Source organism: Callithrix jacchus, chromosome 2 (genome assembly GCF_049354715.1).
Source record: "Callithrix jacchus isolate 240 chromosome 2, calJac240_pri, whole genome shotgun sequence".
NCBI lineage: Eukaryota > Metazoa > Chordata > Mammalia > Primates > Cebidae > Callithrix > Callithrix jacchus.
In genome coordinates this window covers 77,175,185-77,197,170 of record NC_133503.1, presented here as the reverse complement: position 1 = coordinate 77,197,170, position 21,986 = coordinate 77,175,185, and the positions used below count along the sequence as shown (strand labels likewise).

The following is a 21,986-nucleotide window of genomic DNA, read 5'->3' as shown; positions in this document are numbered from 1 at the left end:
TGTTCTGATGCTACATTAATGCCTTCAGCTGTAAAGTAGAATGCAATAAATACCTGATGCCTAACTGACTACTGGAAAAAAAAAATCCCATGACTTTTTTTCCCCACATTCTGATGTCCCTTAATTATCTACACAGCCAACATTGGATGAGTCAAATGACAGTGGAGTGCCTCTATAACCCTTTAATAAAGTTCCCAGTGTTGTTCACTCTCCCCATTTTGTATAGTGCACATATGCTGCTGAGAATTCTATAGGAACCAAGGGGTAAGAAAAGGGATCAAATTTGCCAATTTTTCCCACTTCATTCAACTTATCTGCTTATGCTCTATAAGTAATAACTATAGCTCTTGAGCATTTGCTATGTGACAGGTTTTGTATAAAGACTGTTATGCTTATCAGCTCATTATAATCCTTATAACAATCTCAATAAACTAGAAACTACTATCTTTACCAACAACACAACTCAGGCATAAGATCAGAAAATCTGTCCGAGTTTACACATCAAGCAAGTGGAGGAGCTTGGATCTTAATTCAGGCAATTTAACTCTTGAGCTGTATTCCTAAAATCACTATGCTGCATTACTATTTCCTAAAATTTTAAGTTGCTTGGAGTAGGCAATCAAGTCACAGCTCAGTTTTATATCTGACAGGGACAATAAAACGAATTCATGAATAGCTACTGTGGACTTTGAGGGAATTATCTTAGGTGCTGTACATTCAGAACAGGTGAATCCCATGTAAAATGGAAACCTAGAAAGTCTTAATATAGACTTGATATTTAATATATGCATTGATAGTTAATCAAATCAGAGTTTCAAATAGGTTAACAAAAGAGAATTCTAGCATGGTCTAGATGCAGAACTGGAAGGTAAAATAACATAGTCTGATTTGCCTGTAATCTAGAGTACAAGGGAAAAAGGCCAAAAAGGGAGGCAAGGGACCTGAATACATGGGTGAGGAATTGCTTTGGTAGGAAGTATGGTTTACTGTCAAAGAGAATAATAGTCATCACATGTGTGTTTAAAAAGCAATCTTGGGCCGGGCACAGTGGCTCATGCCTGTAATCCCAGCACTTTGGGAGGCCGAGGCGGGTGAATCACGAGGTCAAGAGATCAAGACTATCCTGGTCAACATGGTGAAACCCCGTCTCTACTAAAAATACAAAAAATTAGCTGGGCATGGTGGTGCACGCCTGTAATCCCAGCTACTCGGGAGGCTGAGGCAGGAGAATTGCCTGAACCCAGGAGATGGAGGTTGCGGTGAGCCAAGATCGCACCATTGCACTCCAGCCTGGGTAAGAAGAACGAAACTCCGTCTCAAAAAAAAAAAGCAATCTTTTGGCCACAAGGAATGGATTAGAAGAGAAACTAGAACTAAGATTAGTTAGCAGGCTATTACAACAGATCAGATATAATAAAATATTTAAGTCAAACTAGGGAGTGAAAAAGAAATGGCTGAGAGAGATCAAAAGGAAATATGTGAACATACATTTGTATGCCTAAATTAGTGACCTAGGTGACTTTAGCAACTGACTGGAAATCCTGACCAGGAAATTCAAGAAAAAGAGAGTGAGGGTACACATGTAACACCAGGTTTATAAGCCTGAGTAACTAAGAGATAAGAATGTCATTAGTCTTAATACAGCAATGGAAGAGTCAGGCTGGGCTCAGCATCTCACACCTGTAATCCCAGCACTTTGGGAGGCCAAGCAGACGGATCATGAGGTCAGCAGTTTGAGACCAGCCTGGCCAATATGGTGAAACTCCGTCTCTCCTAAAATACAAAAATTAGCCAGGCATGGTGGTATGCACCTTTAGTCCCAGCTACTCGGGAGGTTGAGGCAGGAGAATCACTTGAACCCAGAAGGTGCACTGAGCTGAAATCATGCCACTGCACTCTAGGCTGGGCAACAGAGCAAAGCGCTGTCTCAAAAAAAACCCCAAAAAACAAAAAGAAGAAATGGAAGAGCCAGGAGGAAGGAGTGTGAATGTTGTTTGAATTGGGGTGGCAGAGAATAAATGAGCAAAAGTCTAGAATATAGATCTGGAAGTTCTAAGAATGGACATTTAAGACACAGGAGAGGATGAAAGCTACTACTGTTCTGAGTTTGCTGGTGTTGGAGAAGCGGTACCACTACACTCTGAAGAATACAAATTATTTTGAGCCTTACCGTATCTTCCAGATTTTTTTCAAATTCTTCTAGAAATCGAGTCATAGCAGGGTCACCTTCAAAATCATTAAAATGATTATTTACCCATAATAATACAATCCGCGTCACCTGTGGAAACATAAAAGAGGCAGCATATAGTTAGAAGAGGCATTCCTTTTGCAAAAGTAGATTCCAAAAGCATGTCTAAAACTGATGGGGAACTGACAACCTTCTTGTTCCCTCCCTCGTATAAAAAAGGCTCATTGTAATAGAAAGGCATGATTTAGTTTGAGCTTTTGCTTCCCTGTGTACACAAATAACAGAGCCAGGACTCTGTCCTCTCAGTGAGAAGACACAAGCCTGTTTGTTAAGATGAAAGAAGTACAAAGAAAGTATATTATAGAAAGCATCTTACAATGCAAACATCATGTCATAAAGCAGGCAATCCTATCAATCAAAAATCCCTATCAAAAGTGTTTTCATGGTCAAGAACATGTTTAACCAAAATTGTAACAAAAACAAATCTGAGTCTGGCGCGGTGGCTCATATCCGCAATCCCAGCAACTCAGGTGGCTGAAGCAACGAGGATCCCTTGAGTTCAGGAGTTTGAGACCAGCCTGGGCATAGCAAAACCCTGTCTCTTAAGAAGCAAAACAAAAACTCTTACAAATCTGAAACTTCATTATAAACACTAAATTTTCAAACTGCTAAATCACTTGCTTTGCTCCAGAAAAGTTAAACATTAACAAATGTAAGCTGATTTGAATAATGTAAGGAAAGACTCATTTTTTAAATTGTGGTAGAATCCACATAAAATTCATTTTAATGATTTTTAAGTTCATAATTCAGTGGCATTTAGTACCTTAACAGTATTGTGTAACCATCACCACCATCTAATTCGGAGTTCTGGAACATTTTCATAACTCCAAAAGAAAACCTCAAACTCATTAAGCATTCACTTCCCATTATGCTCTCTGGCCCCTGGCAGCCACTAGTCTGCTTTTCTATTTGTCTGTTCTGGATACTTCACATAAATAGAATCATACAATACACAGTCTTTTCTGACTCTCTTCTTTTACTTAGCATAATGTTTTCGAGGTTCATCATGGTGTGGTATGTGTAAGTACTTCTTTTCTTTTTAAAGCTGAGTAATACTTTATTGTATGGCTATACCACATTTTGTTTATCCATGATGGACATCTGGGTCATTTCTACCTTTGGGCTATTGTCAATAGCGCTGCTATGAATATTTACACACAGGTTTTTGTTTGCACTTCTGTTTTTAATTCTTTGGGTATATGTTTATAATTAAAATTGCTGGGCTATATGGTAACACTATGCTTAAATTTTTGAGGAACTGCTCCAACTTCTTCCACAGAGACAACACCATTTTACATTCCCATCATCAGTGTGTGTAGGGTGGGGGTGCGAAAACCAGTTTAATGTCTTCATATCATTGGCAATGTTTGTTACTTTTTCTTTTTTCCCCCTTTTTTAAAGCCATCCTAGTGGGTATAAAGTGATATCTCATCGAGGTTACGACTGCATTTCTCTATGATTAATGATGTTGAACATCTTTGTCATGTGCCTGTTGGCCATTTACATATCTTTTTTGGAGAAATGTCTATGCAAGTCCTTGGTCCATGTTTAAACTGTGCTGTCTTTTCATTGTTGAATGGGAAAAGTTCTTTATATATTTTGGATATTAAACCTTTATCAGATATATAATTTTCTGGCTGGGCACAGTGGCTCACACCTGTAATCCCAGCACTTTGGGAGGCTGAGGCGAGCAGATCACTGAGGTCGAGAGTGCAAGACCAGCCTGACCAACATGGAGAAACCCCATTTCTACTAAAAGTACAAAATTAACCAGGCATGGTGGCACATGCCTGTAATCCCAGCAAGTTGGGAGGCTGAGGCCAGAGAATCACTTGAAACCCGGAGGTGGAGGTTGCAGTGAGCCAAGATCATGCCACTGCACCCCAGTGTGGGCAACAAGAGTGAAACTCCATCTCAAAAAAAAAATAAAGATACGTAATTTTCTCTTATTCTGTGCATTGTCTTATCTTTCTTGATGGTGTCCTTTGATGCAAAAATAATTTTAATTTTGATGAAGTAAAATTTAACTATTTTTTTCTTTTGTTACTTTTGCTTGGGTGTCATATTTTCTTATTTGAGAAACCATCACCAAATCCAAGGTCATGATATTCTACCACTATCTTTTCTTTTAAGGTATTATAGTTTTGGCTCTTCTGTCTCTGACACAGTTTGAATACATTTCTGTACATGGTATAAGGTAGCAGTCCAATTTCATTCTTTTGCATAGAGATAATTATTACTAAATCATATTTTTGTTCATTCCCTAAGAATGCCTTTATTTTCTTGGCAACCAAAGTAAATATATTTAATTTTAACAAAAAATGGCAAAAGATGGGCGAACCTGTAGTTTTAGACGTTAGTCTCCTAAATAAAAGAATTCCACAGTCTACCTGCATCCAATTTATTTCCTTTAAAATCTAACTCAAAAAGACACACCAAGCAATTATGATTCTACTTTTATTTTATTAAAACAACTTATTTCTTACCAATCTGTGGAGGTATAACTAGTCTTTCCATTAAATGTACAAACATATCCCATGAAATGAGGTAAGATAATTTAATTAAAATAGTGAACAACATTTAATACAAAAAAATACTCAAAAGGTAGATTTAAATAAGTCACAGGAGAGATAAATTAAGGTTTAATAAATTGTTTTCAAATGATTATAAAGTCTGTAACTCAAGAAAATAAAGACATTCCCATTTTGAAGCTTAAAAACAATCTAGGCCCTCTTGAAAAAATGTATTGGATCAATAGTCTTTCTAAAATATTCAGTTTTAAAATGCTTTATTGATCTCGAGAAATGACAAGATATTTCGGTAAAATTCTAAAATACTCTCATGTAACTTTTATGTTTCCTGAATTTATAGCTTTACCAGAGCTTTATTTCAGTTTTCGCCTTTTAAGGCTCTTATCCACTTTTAACATGCTCTTCTGTAATAAACGTAAGCACAGAATGTCTATATTGGTGGTTCAAGTTCACTGATTTTTTTAGATGAACTGAATCTTGTTATCATAATAAACATGTACTCTATCAACTATAAAAGTTTCATGAATAAAACTTCAGGTTAAAATCACTTTCATGCCCTTTATAAAACCAACCTTATCTCTTAAGCTGTCGATCTTAAACCATTCCAAAAGTTTGATTCCAACATCCAAAGGACTTTCAAGAAATGTCCTATAAGTTAATAGAAAATCTTCTATATAAGTTGGATCCACAATAGAATGTTCTTCTATTAAATGCATTATGAGACGCTCAGGTGTTGCCTAAAAATCCAAGGATAAGAAGGATGAGAAAATAACCCAAGAACCAAAGAATTACTGTTGATTATTCCCCTTTGTAGTTACTCCATTAGACAAGTCCTCAAAGTAGGCTTTTGCCTTTAAATCCTTACCACTGGAAGAACTGAATTCTAAACTTAATTGTTACCCATTAGCACCCAGAGGCTGAGAGACAGGAAAGACAGAGGAATAAATAGCCAACAGCACTCATGCAGCTGAAGCTGTTTTCACTGGCATTTCATCATAGCAGGACCTTTGAAATTCACTGATTTAGCCCTGGTATGGGGTGTTACTGCCACTTCTCCTACAACTAGCGCATACACTTATTGTCTCAAGGCAACAAAAGAGGTGAAACTTAAACTAAAGAAAGAAAAAGGAAAGAAAGAGAAGAAAGAAAGAAAAAAGAAGGCTTTTCTCCAAATTTCATCCACCTCAAAAATCTTTACTGTCCAGGCTATAGGAGGAACACACCAGGTCAAGAGAGCCTGTTTTATTGTTGTTACTTCCCAGAATAAATGTTTCCTTTTCTATAGTTCCTCTCATACTGTTTCCTCTCTATGCTAGGTCACCATATTGAGAGGAACCAGAAGTTGTATAGGCAGTTTTGAAATTAATTCAGTTTTAAACGCTTATCTCCAAATTTATAAAAGAATATAAGGCCGGGCGCAGTGGCTCACGTCTGTAATCCCAGCACTTTGGGAGGCCGAGGCGGGTGGATCACGAGGTCAAGAGACCGAGACCATCCTGGTCAACATGGTGAAACCCCGTCTCTACTAAAAATACAAAAAATTAGCTGGGCATGGTGGCGCACGCCCGTAATCCCAGCTACTCAGGAGGCTGAGGCAGGAGAATTGCCTGAACCCAGGAGGCGGGGGTTGCGGTGAGCCGAGATCGCGCCATTGCACTCCAGCCTGGGTAACAAGAGCGAAACTCCGTCTCAAAAAAAAAAAAAGAAAGAAAGAAAAGGATATAAACAGGCCAGGTGCGGTGGCTCACACCTCTAATCCCAACACTTTGGGAGACCCAGATGGGTGGATCACCTGAGGTCCAGAGTTTGAGATCAGCCTGGTCAACATGGTGAAATCTCGTCTCTACTAAAAATACAAAAATTAGCTGGGTGTGGCAACAGACACCTGTAATCCCAGCTACTGGGGGGCGGAGGGCTGAGGCAAGAGAATCGCTTGAACCTAGGAGGCAGGGGTTGTAGTGGGCTGAGATCATGCCATTGCACTCCAGCTTGGATGACAAGAGTGATACTCTGTCTCAAAGAAAAGAAAAAAAGAACATAACATACATTTCCATACTGTTCTTCTTTGACCTTCTGAACCAATGTTTAATTATTACTCTGTAGCTTTTTCAAAGGTGGGCACACAGAACAAATACAGAAACAAACCAGATGTTAAGCCTAATATAAAAACTGTTACTCATAACCCCCAACCTTCATTTGTCATATTAATCCAAACAATTTCATTGTTTAGAATAACTGTATGGTAAACATACATTAATACTAATAATGTTCTTATCTAAGAATTTATTAAAAATAAGCTACTTTATTAAAAGGTACTTTATTTTATTTATTAAAAATAAACAAGGTACAAAAATTGTTTCTCTCAAAGGAAGTCAAAAGCAACCTACTTAAGAGATAAGAAAATCATAGGTCATTCGTATTCTCCTATTCTCCTACCCCTGCAAAACATTCTAACCCTAAGAGTACCAAACTGGTTTTATTATTCAGGCCAATCCTGGTTTAGGATCACTTAATTCCATTTCCTAGAATAGCTAAGTCAGGGATGGAAATTGATCAACCTGTTAAAGAGAGGCCATTATTTTGACTGGCAAAATCACAGAAGCAGGGTCCCTATAGAGACTAGGTCATATATTCAAAATTTTATTTAAAGATGAGCCCTTACCTAATTAGACTAAAATCTATCTTACCCCAAAATGCCCTTGATCCCAGGAACACAAATTTCCTGCTCTTTTTAAAACATATTATGCAATTTTATATAGCACATGCATATTTCTTTGTCTGGGTCACCCTTCCTCCCTAAAATTATTTCTCGCTATTTTTTCTAGCCTAATTTAGATCCCTCTTTTTATGTCTCTCTTGCTCTTCCATCTTGAGATTTATCAAGTCATGCCGAAACTATCGCCTTGTCTTTCTCAAAAGACTGTGAGTTCACTGATGTCAGAATCTAAGTATATATTATTACCTCCCAGATCTCACAGAGGGCCTAGCACGAAGTACCACGAAAGAGTTTGGGAGCCCACCTCAACATCCTAAATTGCTGGGATTACAGGTCTGAGCCACCACGCCTGGCCTTGACTAGAGGATCACTTGAGGTCAGGAGTTAGATACCAGCCAGGACAACATGGCAAAACCTCACCTCTACTAAAAATACAGAATCAAGCAAAACAACAACAACAACAACAAAACCCCACTGAATGTGATGGCATGTGACTGTATAGTCACAGATACTTGGAAGGCTGAGGCAGGAGAGTTGCTTGAACTCTGGAGGCAGAAGTTGTGTGAGTCAAGATCATGCCACTGCACTCCAGCCTGGGTGCTAGAGCGAGACTGTTTCAAAAAAAAAGTCAAATGAACAAGCCTTCTATGAGCAAAAGATGGTTAAGATTTGCAATTAAATCTGAATGTGAAGATTATACTATAGTAAAAGTAATACATTTCAGTATTTCTGTCACAAAAGCAATCCATCATCATGCAATCAGAATCTGCAAACGTTTTAAGGTGTGTATAAACTGATGGCAATTTTATGTTCTTTCAAGTATTTTTGATGTTCTGAACTTTCATTAAAGGTATCACCATAGTGTTTAAAATCTACTGTAAAATACATTAAGGTGGGATGCTGGGAGACAGGGTGCACAGAGGTAGAAAGCAGAAGAGATGGCTGGTGGTGTTATACTGGCATGGTAGAGATTGCTTATAATGAGCAAAGAATATACAGAGTATAACAAGAGGCATTATTGAATAAAGTATTTACAGACATAGAAGGGAAAAGACCCTGGGAAAAACTGTGGTTTTGGTACTGGAACTGGAAGTATAGGTAGCACTGGAATTGAAACTCATGGTTGTTTAATAAAGTTATAGATGTGTATGTGTGCATAATGAATACATACATATATTTCCTAGTTCTGATGAAAGACAAAGGTAATGACACCTCAGTAGTAGTGAATATAGTGGGTGCCCAGATCTTGGTTTATAAATACTACATTCGACTAGAAAGATCCAGGGTCTTCTCGAGAAATGGCCAATTCTAGAGCTGGTACAGTTAAATTCAATGATGAACCTTATTATTTGCCAGATTATACGGAGGTGCTCAAATAATAGGGATGTGTCAAAAAACCCAAGAGTCCCACTGGCTAAATCTGGGACAATTTGAGCATCAGAATAATAATGATGGTAACCTAAGTTTATACCAATACAAATAAATTATTGGAAAAGAAGGGACAGTTCATTCCTTCAATAAAATGAGTTAATAAATGCAGAATAAATTATTTTAAAAATCACCATCTCAGACAAGAATAGTAATGGAAGTAAAAAGTGGTGAATATTAGTTTGTACTCAGTACATATTAAACATAAAGTTTAAGGATAGTATTTTGATACTGTCAGAACATCTCTCCACCAAATATTTATCAGTTACAAAGGGTAAAATGATGAATTTACACTGAAGACACTGAGCAGACAGACACAAGTAATCATGGCCAACTTCACCACTGACAGGACAACAGGTTGACATTGTGTGCCCTCCAAGTTCTATGGAACTCCTGCCAGGAAAGCCTGACTTGAATTTATCTGGGTCATGAAGAAAGATCTAGAAAAATCCAGGTGGAGGGTAATAGTACAAGATATAAGAGCTGTATTCTTTAAAACTGCTAAGAATATTTAACAACGGGGAAGGACTGAGGAACTGGTATAGGCTGAAGTGACATGACAAATGACAACTAAATGCAACTGTGTTCAAGCATAACATTCTAGACCAGAAATAACAGTTATTGTTGTGATAATTAGTGAAAATTTAAATAGGGTCTCTGGACTGAATGTGTGATTTTTTGTTTGCTTGTTTGAGATGAAGAATCACTCTGCTGCCCGGGCTGGAGTGCAGTGGCGTGATCTTGGCTCACTGCAACCTGCGTCTCCTAGGTCCAAGTGATTCTCATGCTTCAGCCTCCCAAGTAGCTGGGACTACAGGCACCCACCACTATGCCCAGCTAATTTTTGTATTTTTAGTAGAAATGGGGTTTCACCATGTTGGCCAGGCTGGTCTCAAACTTCTGACCTCAAGTGATCCATCCTTCTCTGCCTCCCAAAGTGCTAGAATTACAGGCATAAACCACTGTGCCTCTGTGCCTAGCCCTGAATGGTTTTATTTTAGCAATGTTTACTTCCTAACTTGAAGGATTCTATGGTGCTTATGTCAGAGAGTGTCCTTGTTTTTAGTAAATACACAATAGAATATTTAGGAATGATGAGGCATCACATTTGCAGACTGCTCTCAAATGTTCAGAAAAAGACTGGTGATAATGGAGCAAATGCAGTGAAAATATTAACAGTTGAGGAATCTGAGTCACAGATCTCGCTACTGTTTTAGCAACTTTTCTAGTTTGAAATTATTTAGAAATAAATTGCTAAAACACATGAGTCTTCACAAAAAGATAAAAATGAATTAAAATAAAAAAGTCTATGTATAAGCCTATGGTAGTCCACCAATATGTTCATCATTTCTACATACAAAGCTTACAGTCATCTGTTTAGGAAAAAGAAAGCTCTCTGAGGAACAGCCTGACTCTAAGGGAAGAACAAGTGTGACATCAGACTTCAAATTATCTCTCTGACTTAACTCCTTCATATTATTAAGTAACCTGCTTCATCTGCAATTAACAGTGATGCTAATTTTACCAAGACTAGCTTGAAAAGAGAAACAGTTATGTGTTTATTTCCCTCCTTTCAACTATAATTGTTCAGTTTATATCCAAATCTTTAAAAAGACAGGAGGGGAGAAGGCAAATAGAAGAGGGTAGAACTTATAAACAGGAAAACAGTATGAGGATTAATACTCAGACTCTACATTTGTGCTAAGGCTTTTGATTTACCTCATTTAGCCCTAATAAATCCTTGAATTAGCTCCATATTCAGATAAGAAAAGTGAGGTTCAGAGAAGTTAAATGCATATTTCAGTGCCACAGAGATCCAGAAGCACTCTGCATCTTAACCTAGGATTACTTATACCTTTATGGCTGGTCCTTAAATTTTGTTTTGTTTGTAAATACTACTGTCTTTGATGAAACTGACTCCCACACTCAGTGGCTTACAATATAAGTTTGAAAAGGAAAACTCTGACCATTATATTCTAAAATAATACCCTACCTACACTGATATTAAATGGCAATAAATTATCCTTCACCATTAAAATATGTAAAAACTCTCTTAGAAAAAGACAAAAGAGCCAACATTTATTTAAGTTAGATTCCAAAGTGTTAATGAATTATCTGGCACTACTTAAAAAGTGGTTTAAAACAAGATGAAAGCTCTACTGTATCAGTGACTAGAATAATAAGTAAAAACACCCACCTTGATTACAATGTGTCCTTTCCGGGTTCCACTCCGGTCTAGTTCACGATGCTCATGTACCATAACAATTTCTCCCTCTTCCTCAACTTTATGGGTATTTTTTTCCACATGATTTAAAATTCTCCAATAATCTTGCTGGGCTATGCAGACAAACTGTCCAAGAACAACATGGGGACAATTAATGAACCTATAGTACATAAATATATCACGATGTACCAAGGCAGAGCACAAAGGTAAGAAATCTAGTGGCATTAGTTTCTTTTCACTTAATTCCTTTAATCTTTAACAAAAACGAAGGTGAAACAATTCATATACGAAGAGACTAAAGAGGTCTAATCTGTTTGAATTTTGCTCCTTAAAAGGAGAAGTGAACTTCTACTTCTCTCAAAACTGACACTATGTAAAGAAAACATGAAGCAGGAGTTAAGTCAGAAACAAACTCAGAAGTTCCTATTTCTTTCCTTTATTTTTTTTTTTTTTAAAGGACTCTGAGCTGGCTAATATCAAATAGAAATATAACACACCAGTATTTATTTGGTATAAATGCTTTTTTGAAAATTTCTAACTTTATAAACAGCCCACAAATATTTGAGGCAGATACAAAATCTAGTTTCCTTTATCAACTGTGAGCTATTGAAACTCTTAATTCTTAAATAAAGGTATTTTATTTTAAGGAGGACAAAACAGGCTCAGCTACTTTAAATCAACAGGCAAGCAAGAGGACTTGACCAAAGCGATAGTCTTACCTGACAATCATCTACTTTAGTCCTGACAATTCCATGCATGTACTGCTTATCCAGAGTGGGGGTAATTCCAAAACTATTTCCCATAAACAAATTTTCAACTTTTCCATCTGGATGACTGATTTCTACAGTGCCGTTTAAAATAACATACCATGAGTCAAGCTATAGAGAAAAACAAAGGTTTTATGAATCTTTTAAAAAAGGTAGTTATATGTTAACTTTGAAAAAGAATCTATCAATATATATAACTTGTATAATTTAAAAAGGAAGAAGGAGAATCTGTTTGTATTACTAAATACTCTGTAACACCCTATGCTTTGAGCCTATGAAAGCTATTTTGCTCTTTCTTTTGCTATTTCTTCTTTTAGTCACCAAACAATAACTGTTATAATTGACCAGATTCTCTGAGACAACATAGTATAATGTCCAAGAGCACAAACTCTCGGAATGTTAATCCATACAATGCCACTAACTAGCTAAATGACTTTGGGTAAATTATTTAACCTCTCTGGGCCTTGGTTTCTCTACTGCTCCAATGGTAATAAGTAAAGTATCTACCATAGAATTATTATGTTAATTAAATGAGTTAATATATACACTGCGCTCACAATAGTGCCTGACTAAAAAAACAAACCTTTAAGAAAAAAAAATAGATAGCTAATGATTATTTCAGAAAGACTAGTAAAAGCCTAAATTTTAAGGCATATCTGACAAAAGATTCAAAATGTTAAGAAAATAAAGCCTTTATTTATGCAGAAATTTTTTTTTTTTTTTTTGAGACGGAGTTTCACTCTTGTTACCCAGGCTGGAGTGCAATGGCGCAATCTCGGCTCACCGCAACCCCCGCCTCCTGGGTTCAGGCAATTCTCCTGCCTCAGCCTCCTGAGTAGCTGGGATTACAGGCAGGCGCCACCATGCCCAGCTAAGTTTTTGTATTTTTAGTAGAGACGGGGTTTCACCATGTTGACCAGGATGGTCTCGATCTCTTATCTCGTGATCCACCCGCCTCGGCCTCCCAAAGTGCTGGGATTACAGGCTTGAGCCACCGCGCCCGGCCTATGCAGAAATATTTAATGCTTTAAGAATTTATTTATTTATTTTAGAGATGGAGTCTTGCTCTGTTGTTCAGGCTGGAGTGCAGTGGTACGATCATAGCTTACTGTAGCTTCAAACTCTTGGACTCAAGTGGTCCTCCTGCCTCAGCCTTCCAAGTAGCTGGGACTACAGGTGTGTGCCACCATGCTTGGCCAATGTATTTTCTGATAGAGACAGGGTCTTGCTATGTTCCCTATGGTGGTCTTGAATTCCTGGTGACCCTTCCACCTAGGATTCTAGAAATATTGGGATTATGGGCATGAGCCACTGCACCCAGCCCAAAGAAGATGTATTATAAAGGCATACTATCTATCAATGAAAGACCACTTATTCTCCTTTAATATCAACCCCTCTTATAAGCCTGAACCTTCATCAGTTTTAATGTGATTTAAGGGACATCAAGACAGTTGGTTCTGAAGGGTAATCAATGGTAATAAGGTTTTTTTTTCTTTTTCAAAAGTATACCTTTATTATTTTAAAATACACTCACTACACAACTTGTAGATTATATAAGCTACTGGAGGACAGGGAGTGTATCTGCTTTTTTCACCCCTATAACCCCATATCGAGAATAGTACCTGGCACAAAGTAGGCATACAACAATTTTGCTGATACAACTGTGGAAAATTAAGAGAATGCAAAAACTTCTAGAAAATAGAAGTTACTTAAAATTCTACTGTATACAGTTGTTTAAAGCTTATTTCTCTCTTCTGTATAGATTTTATATTATTGAAATATTTAGAATATCCTGCTTAAAAAAACTAATACTACATTCATTTGTTCATCAAACTTTTGGGGGGAGCCCATCCTATATGACAGATGTCTTCTAGGATATAGGGAGAAAACATGAAAACAGAGTCTAGAGACAGGGATCCTATCCTCAAGGAAATTGTATCAAATAATTTAAAAAATAATTTGAATACCTTTATATTACATTCAATAGCTATATAATAATTTACTTAACTATTGCTTATCACTGGATGTTTTGGTTATGTGCAATTTTTACTTATATGTTATAGTATAAAATTATGTAATTACATATAACAGATTATATAAGCAACAAATATGTAATTTATATTATAAATGTGCTGCAATGAACATCTTTTGAAATCACTCTTTTGAGTTTTACATACATCCCCAGCTTAGACACTCAGAAGTGGAATAACAGGTTATGTTAAAAATTTTTAAATAATTTTCTGAAAATACTATACCAATTTACCTTCCCACTAAAAGACAATGTTCACTTACCAAAATCTCAGCATTTTTACCCATTTGATAAGAAAAATAATAAAGCACTTCCTGATGGCAATAATACCTTTCAATCCCTTTGCATCCTTCTTCCACCCATCCACAAGCTGTCATCGGAGCATTTTTTAATATAGAATTTTCACCTATATGCTTCAATGTCAGCAGTTCCCTAGGATGCACTGGTACCAATACACTTTCCTCATTCTTTTCCTTTTTTTTTTTTTGAGACACAGTTTAGCTCTTGTTACCCAGGCTGGAGTGCAATGGCGCGATCTCGGCTCACCGCAACCTCCATCTCCTGGGTTCAGGCAATTCTCCTGCCTCAGCCTCCCGAGTAGCTGGGATTACAGGCGCGCGCCACCATGCCCAGCTAATTTTTTTGTATTTTTAGTAGAGACGGGGTTTCACCATGTTGACCAGGATGATATCGATCTCTTGACCTCGTGATCCACCCGCCTCAGCCTCCCAAAGTGCTGGGATTACAGGCTTGAGCCACTGCGCCTGGCCCATTCTTTTCCTTTTAAGTGTATAATAGAGACAAGGAATGAGAAGAATTCTTGATAAACATTTTAAACAATAATGATTTAATTATATAAATAGAAAAATGTTTAAGAATCCTTTAAATCTATTTAATCTATTTAAATTACAACCTAATTTGAGAAGTAAAAACATTTGGTTCACTGAATATTAGCTATGGAGCATCAACTCTGTGCAAAATCTACTGTGAGTAAATTAAATTTAAAAAATCAGGACTCAAAAATCAGGACAAGTTTACAGAAATTAAATTATTTTATAAGTTAGTATCCATAAGAAATGTATATGATTTATTTGCTGACCTACCTCTTGCCCATCTTCAAGAATAACAGCTCCAGCCTGCTCTACCACTTCAAAAATCATCACCGAGCAGAGTTCTCTCCTTACAGACATGGTCATGTTTGCAAAAGCAGGGAGCTGGTGCATAAACTCCAGTAATTGTTCTGCAAGAAAATGGAAATTCTGGTATAAAGACCATTGAGGACTATACTTAAAAAATACAATGAAATCTAGAATTCAATAACCAATTTCCCAATTAACTTATAAATTTATATTGCTAAAGTAGAGAAACTAAGGTACAATTTGACTACTGATTTTTAAAATCAATTTTTTGATTTATACATATATTCAGACTCATATAAATATGGACTTACTGGAAGATACCAGAATTCACAATCTCCAGAGAGAACCAGGAAACTATGCAGGTTCAGATGAAAGCAGAGAATATATCTAATATTCCTAGCCACTCCATGGGTTTAGTGATGGCCTTTGATCTAATAGATTTGGTGAAAAGTCTTTTGTCTAGTTCTTATTAAGCAAAAGTATTTTAAAATGCCATTAACAAATGTCAAAAAGTAATTAAAACAGGGATAATAAATGTGAATTCAAAATTTGTCTAACTAGGTAACTCTCTTTAACCAACAAATGTTTATGAGTGCCTTAGACCATTCCCTGTTATGGATATGTGTGTAAGAAATAAATAAATATAAGGAAGAAACACATATAAGCAGCCAGCAAAGACATTAAGAATAACTACAAGGTGCTATATATCCACAGAAAATAGGAATTAACTATATCTTCATTTTTTTAGTTTTATGAAAATAGTATAGTATACAATTCTGTATCAGTAAAAATACACTTTCAATTTCTGTCCAGGTAATGTTCACAGCATGAATCTACAATGCAAGTTATTTAACTATATGATATCTTTAGAATGGCAAGGAATGTTCAAATACATTGATCTTTACTCACATAAACAATTTTTATTAGTAGCAGCCTCTTTTAATTGGAATGATAGCTATCATAAAAATACAATCTAAGATAAAAATCGTTAATTAAATCATGACAAGTGATCTTTGCTTCTTAAAGATAACATTAACATCTTTAGTATCATTCAACTTCCCAACTATAGTAACTAATTTTGTAAAAAATTACATAAAGAAAAATTTATGTTTTAAGCATACACACAACACATACATATATTTAAGCTAGGAAAATAAAAATATAAATTTACAAAAATTTGCAAGTTTTTCCAAAAGCAAATTCACAGATACTGAACACTGTACTGTGAGGGGAAAAAATCAGTTTAATGCAATCAAAGCTTTTGTTATATATATTGTGGCAGCCAACTTCAAAGATGGCTCCCAGTGATCCCTGCCTCCTGATAGTCATTGTCCTTGTGCAGTCCCATTCCACATTGTATTAGAGTTACTTGGTCTAACAGAATTTAGCAGAAGTAATGATGCATTACTGTTGAATACAGATCATAAAAAACACTGTGGCATTCGTCTTATTCTCCCTTGGATAACTTACTTAGGGCGAAGCCAACTGCCATGTTGTAAGGACAATTAAGTGGTCAATGAGAGGCCCACATGAAGAGGAACTGAAGGTCATCATGCACCAAAGGCCATGTAAATAGCCATCTTGGACACAGATTCTACAGCTCAGCTCAGGGAAGACCTGAATGGCTGCAGCCCTCTGTCAATTCTGATTACAAGCCAGAACCACCCAGCTAAGGTACTCCTAAATTTCTGGCTCACAAAAACTATTAAGATAATGGTTTAAAACAACATACATTTATTAGGTTTTAGAATAATTTGTTATGCAGCAATAGGTAACCATATAAATTAAATTACAAATTCTTATGGTGAACACATGTATTTCTTACCAATGTCATCATCAGTTTTGTCTGCAGGCTCTTTTTCAAGACATTCTCGAACAAGATCTCGTCCCTGCAATGGATCTGTTCTGTCAATCTCTTCATCTTCCTCTTCGTCATCCTCAGAATCAACAGGTCCTTCTGGAAGACGTGTCAAATCTACATCTCCCACCTCACTCTCTGTAGCCTATGAAAAGAAATCTTGATCACTTATCGTTACATGTTAAAAATATTGTAAGTCACAGTCTGAATTAATCAAAACTACCCCCCTTACAAAATATTAAAAAGACTTAGGCAACGCTATATGCTGCATCAAGAACACAACAAAATTATACCTATTTATAAAAGGTTTCTTTCTGCCCAAAATTTACAGGCTCGTCTTTCCACAGTGTGACAACTAGGTGATAACTCAGAGTCAGCAAATATAAAATGGTCAGAAGACTCAAACATCACTAAATGTATTAATATCTGTTTTCCACCAAAGACTTGTATTTCATAAAAGTTTACTACAGAGTATCCTAAAACATGAAGTACCAGAAAGAAAAAGTTTACCAACAATCACCTTATGAGTACCTATTAGTCTGTGCTGGGTACTGTGCAGAAGATACTGTTCTTTCATCACAGAGGCTTAGGGGTAGTAGAGTATGTAATCATATAAATTAAGAACAGAAGTTTAAAGTAAGGTAAAGAATAGTACTAAAATACTCTAAAATAGACCCACTGTAAAGGACTGAACAAATACTCCTCATTTCCCAGTATCTTACTGTTGGATCTAAAAGTGTACAAAGAGCTGTGATTTCTGAATCAATCTATAAAATGACCTTATACTTACAATCTATTATTTGGAAATGTGTTAGTGTCACATATTTATAAAGAAATTATAAAAATTTTAAAAACCATAAATTAAAAAGTAATTCATAGAAAATAATGACAATGTTTTTTAGAAGATAAAATTGTCCTAAGTAGATTCTTGTTTTTTTTTTTTTTGAGGCGGAGTTTCACTCATGTTACCCAGGCTGGAGTGCAATGGTGCGATCTCGACTCACCGCAACCTCCGCCTCCTGGGTTCAGGCAATTCTCCTGCCTCAGCCTCCCGAGTAGCTGGGATTACAGGCACGCGCCACCATGCCCAGCTAATTTGTATTTTTAGTAGAGATGGGGTTTCACCTCATTGACCAGGATGGTCTCGATCTCTTGACCTCGTGATCCACCCGCCTCGGCCTCCCAAAGTGCTGGGATTACAGGCTTGAGCCACCGCGCCCGGCCCCTAAGTAGATTCTTAAAAAATATTTCTGGCTGGGTGCAGTGGCTCATGCCTGTAATCCTTGCACTTTGGGAGGCTGAGGCAAGTAGATCATGAGGTCAGGAGTTCAAGACCAGCCTGGCCAAGATAGCTGATACCCTGTCTCTACTAAAAACACAAAAATTAGCCCGCAGTGATGGCAGGAACCTGTAATCCCAGCTACTGGGGAGGCTGAGGTAGTGAATTACTTGAACCTGGGAGGCGGAGGTTGCAGTGACCCAAGATTGTGCCACTGCACTCCAGCCTAGGCGACAGAGACTCTGTCTCAAAAATACATATATATGCACACACATATATACGTATTTCTAAATATTATACTTGATTCATATTGTTAATGAAAAAGCATGAACATTAAGGCATTACAGAAAAAATGACTGGACATACAAGAATTCCATAAATAAAAAGCACTTAAATATGAGTATTAGTGAAGACTACTTCATTAAGTATCTCCTGTTTTGAACATTTACTGTTTTCTCTGCCAAGATGATCGTCTTTTTTTGTGTGTGTGACAGGTTCTTGCACTGTCACCCAGACTGGAATGTAGTGGCGTGCACTGTAGATCTCGGCTCACTGTAGCCTTGTCCTCCTGGACTCAAGCAATCCTCTCTCCTGAGCACTCAGAGTAGCTGGAACCACAGGTATGTGTCACCATACCCAGCTAATTTTTTAAATTTTGTAGAGACTGAAAGAAGGAGGTCCCCTTATGTTGCCCAGACTGGTCTCGAACTCCTGGACTCATGTGATCCACCCACCTTGGCCTCCCAAACTGCTGGGATTACAGGGTGAGCCAGTTGATCTTCCTTCTTTTGAGGACTACTATTCCTCTCCATCTTAAACCCAGAGATTTCAGTGGGAAACAGTGCCCTGCTCCCTAGCTACCTAAACTAAGGTAGAAAGAGCTTTTCTCTAGACTTCTTTACACTATTAGATCTGGAAGCAGAGCATCCTTTCTGCCTGGCCTGAAGTATATTTTTGAATAATATATGGAACCACAAACTTGTTTGCAGTTGCTAAATTGGAAGAATCTGAAAGTAGACAGCCTATAGCCACATGGAAATGCCTTTCTATGAAAGGAGAAAATGAAACCAATAGGCAGGGAATGGGAGGGGAACGGGGAGGAGGACACTGTACAAGAGAGGCAAACAAAGACTCAGAGCAACAGAACAACAGAAACAGAGCATGCAGGACAGAGAAAGAGTGCTTTTGACAAAAAGTGTCACAAAGAAAGCAAGCAAGGAAAATAAGCAAGCCATAAGGTGCCAAAAGACCAGAGACAGACAGAGGCAGACACATCTGCAAGGATCCAGGTACCCTGAGGCTAGAGTTGCCTCTGCTTTGTCTGGTGGTCAATGGCTTCACATTTTTTCATTTTTTTTTTTTAAAGACAGGGTTTCACTCTGTCACCCAAGCTATGGAGTGATCAGTGATATTATCACAGTTCATTGCAGCCTCAGCCTCCCTGGTAGCGAGGACCACAGGCACTGGCCTCTCAGCTTTTGTTAATTCAAGTTAAGCCTCCGATACCTAGAAATGGAAAGTCTGGATCTGTTTCCTAAGACAATGTCTTACACTTCCTTTGGATTTCTGCACAGCTTTAACTGATAGTCATTTAACAATCCAAACTAAATACTCAAAATGTGATCTTTAAATTAGACAAGCTGGTTTTTAAGAGTCTGAGATTGTCTGAATGTTTGCATCTCCTCAAAATTCTTATGTTGAAATCCTAACTCCTAAGGTGATATTATTAAGTGGGGCCTTTGGGAAGTGATCAGGTCATGAGAACTCTCATGAATGGGATTGGTATAAAAGAAGCCTGAGGGAGCTCATTCACCCCTTCTACCCTGTGAAGTTACAGTTAGAAGGTACCTCTATCAATCAGAAAGAGGTCCTTTTTCAGACACCAAATCTGCTGCTGGTGCCTTGATCTTTAACTTTCCAGCCTCAAGGATAGTGAGAAATAAATTTCTGTTGTATGTAAGCTATCATCCCCCAGTCGATACAGTATTTTGTTACAGCAGCCTGAATGGACTAAGACAGTCATATAGGGCAATTCTATCTCATGACTGACTAGTGTGCTCTGAGCTGTTTTCTGGCTATGAAATTTGAGGGTTTAAATGGACAGTGTGTGTGTGTGTGCGTGTGTGTGTGTGTGTGTGTGTCTGTGTGTGTAATATATATATATAAGGATGGAGTTTTGCTCTTGTTACCTAAGCTGGAGTGTGATGGTGCAATCTCAGCTTACTGCAACTTTCATCTTTGGGGTTTAAGTGATTCTCCTGTCTCAGCTTCCTGAGCAGCTGGGATTACAGGGGCCCACACCCACCCCTAGCTAATTTTTGGTATTTTTAATAGAGAGAGGGTTTCCCTGTGTTGGCCAGGCTGGTCTCAAACTCCTGACCTCAGGTGATCCACCCGCCTCGGCCTCCCAAAGTGCTGGGATTACAGGCATGAGCCACTGTGCCCCACCTGGAGTATATTTTTGAATAATATATGGAACCACAAACTTGTTTGCAGTTTATAATCCCTTTTCAAAGACAAGTAGTTTTAAATTTAAATATGTGTACATGCTAAAAAGACTTGCTCAAAAACCTTATTTACATATACTGATTTAATCTAAGAAACTAGTGGGGGAAAAAACCAAAAGCAATATTTTCTATACAATTTCTCAATACGTAGAAGAGCTCACTCCTGGTACATCCTTTTTCAATCTTATCAATTTTTAAGTGTAATCTGCATTAAAAATTCAGGTTTTTAAACCAATTTTAAATAAGGTTTTAATCCCCTGACCCAGATTATTTCAACCTAGTCTCATTACCATATTTTAGATTATGTCTGATAAAAAGATAGACGGCTCACAACATAAAAAGGCAAGATAAAATTTAGTTATACGGACAGTAGGTAAGGCTAATTATCATCTGCATGAAAAGCAAAGACATTAAAGAAGACAGTTCTTTAGGAAGAAGGCAATTCATGGATTGGGACTGAGAGAAGGCTACTAAAAGAACTTTTTTAGGAAACTTTTAAGACCAACTGCAAAGGAAAGAATCGTGGTGGCTCACGCCTATAATCCCAGCACTTTGGGAGACCGAGGCGGGTGGATCACAAGGTCAAGAGATCAATACCATCCTGGTCAACATGGTGAAACCCCGTTTCTACTAAAAAATACAAAAAACTAGCTGGGCACGGTGGCGCGCGCCTGTAGTCCCAGCTACTCGGGAGACTGAGGCAGGAAAATTGCTTGAACTCAGGAGGCAGAGGTTGTGGTGAGCTGAGATCGCGCCATTGCACTCCAGCCTGGGTAACAAGAGCGAAACTCCGTCTCAAAAAAAAAAGAATATAATCTACCCTTTCAACTGCCTTTGTAGGCCAGGCACAGTGGCTCCTGACTGTAATCTCAGCACTTTGGGAGGCTGAGGCAGTCAGATGGCTTGAGCTTAGGAGTTTGAGACTGGCCTGGGCAACATGGAGAAAACCCTGTCTCTACAAAAAATACAAAAATCAGCCCAGTGTGGTAGCACATGCCTGCAGTCCCAGCTACTCAGGAGACTGAAGTGGGAGGACTGCTTGAGCTTCGAGGTGAAGACTGCAGTGAGCAGAGATCTTGCCGCTGCACTCCAGCCTGGGTGACAAAGTGAGAACTTGTCTCAAAAATCAAAACCAAAACCCTCCAAAAAACCACAACTGCCTTTCTTATACCTGTACTTTTTACAGAGTATAAAAATAAAATTAGTTAAGAAAATACACTAAACTACTAAAATATTAACAGTATACAAGAGCATAAGCTA

At 37.5% G+C, this 21,986-nt stretch overlaps 1 protein-coding gene across 50 annotated transcripts in view; it reads right to left on the bottom strand.

Moving 5' to 3' along the window:
- Window positions 1-21,986, bottom strand: part of RAPGEF6 (Rap guanine nucleotide exchange factor 6) — a 240,722-nt gene that overhangs the window by 85,967 nt on the left and 132,769 nt on the right. For all 50 annotated transcript variants that reach the window (XM_035290921.3, XM_035290932.3, XM_035290926.3 and 47 more), the window contains 6 exons: window positions 16,908-17,085; window positions 15,047-15,183; window positions 11,867-12,025; window positions 11,121-11,273; window positions 5,352-5,516; window positions 2,171-2,278 (listed from right to left, as the gene is read on the bottom strand). In XM_035290921.3, coding sequence (XP_035146812.1) covers window positions 2,171-2,278; window positions 5,352-5,516; window positions 11,121-11,273; window positions 11,867-12,025; window positions 15,047-15,183; window positions 16,908-17,085 — 900 coding nt within the window. The remainder of the gene's footprint in view (window positions 1-2,170; window positions 2,279-5,351; window positions 5,517-11,120; window positions 11,274-11,866; window positions 12,026-15,046; window positions 15,184-16,907; window positions 17,086-21,986) is intronic.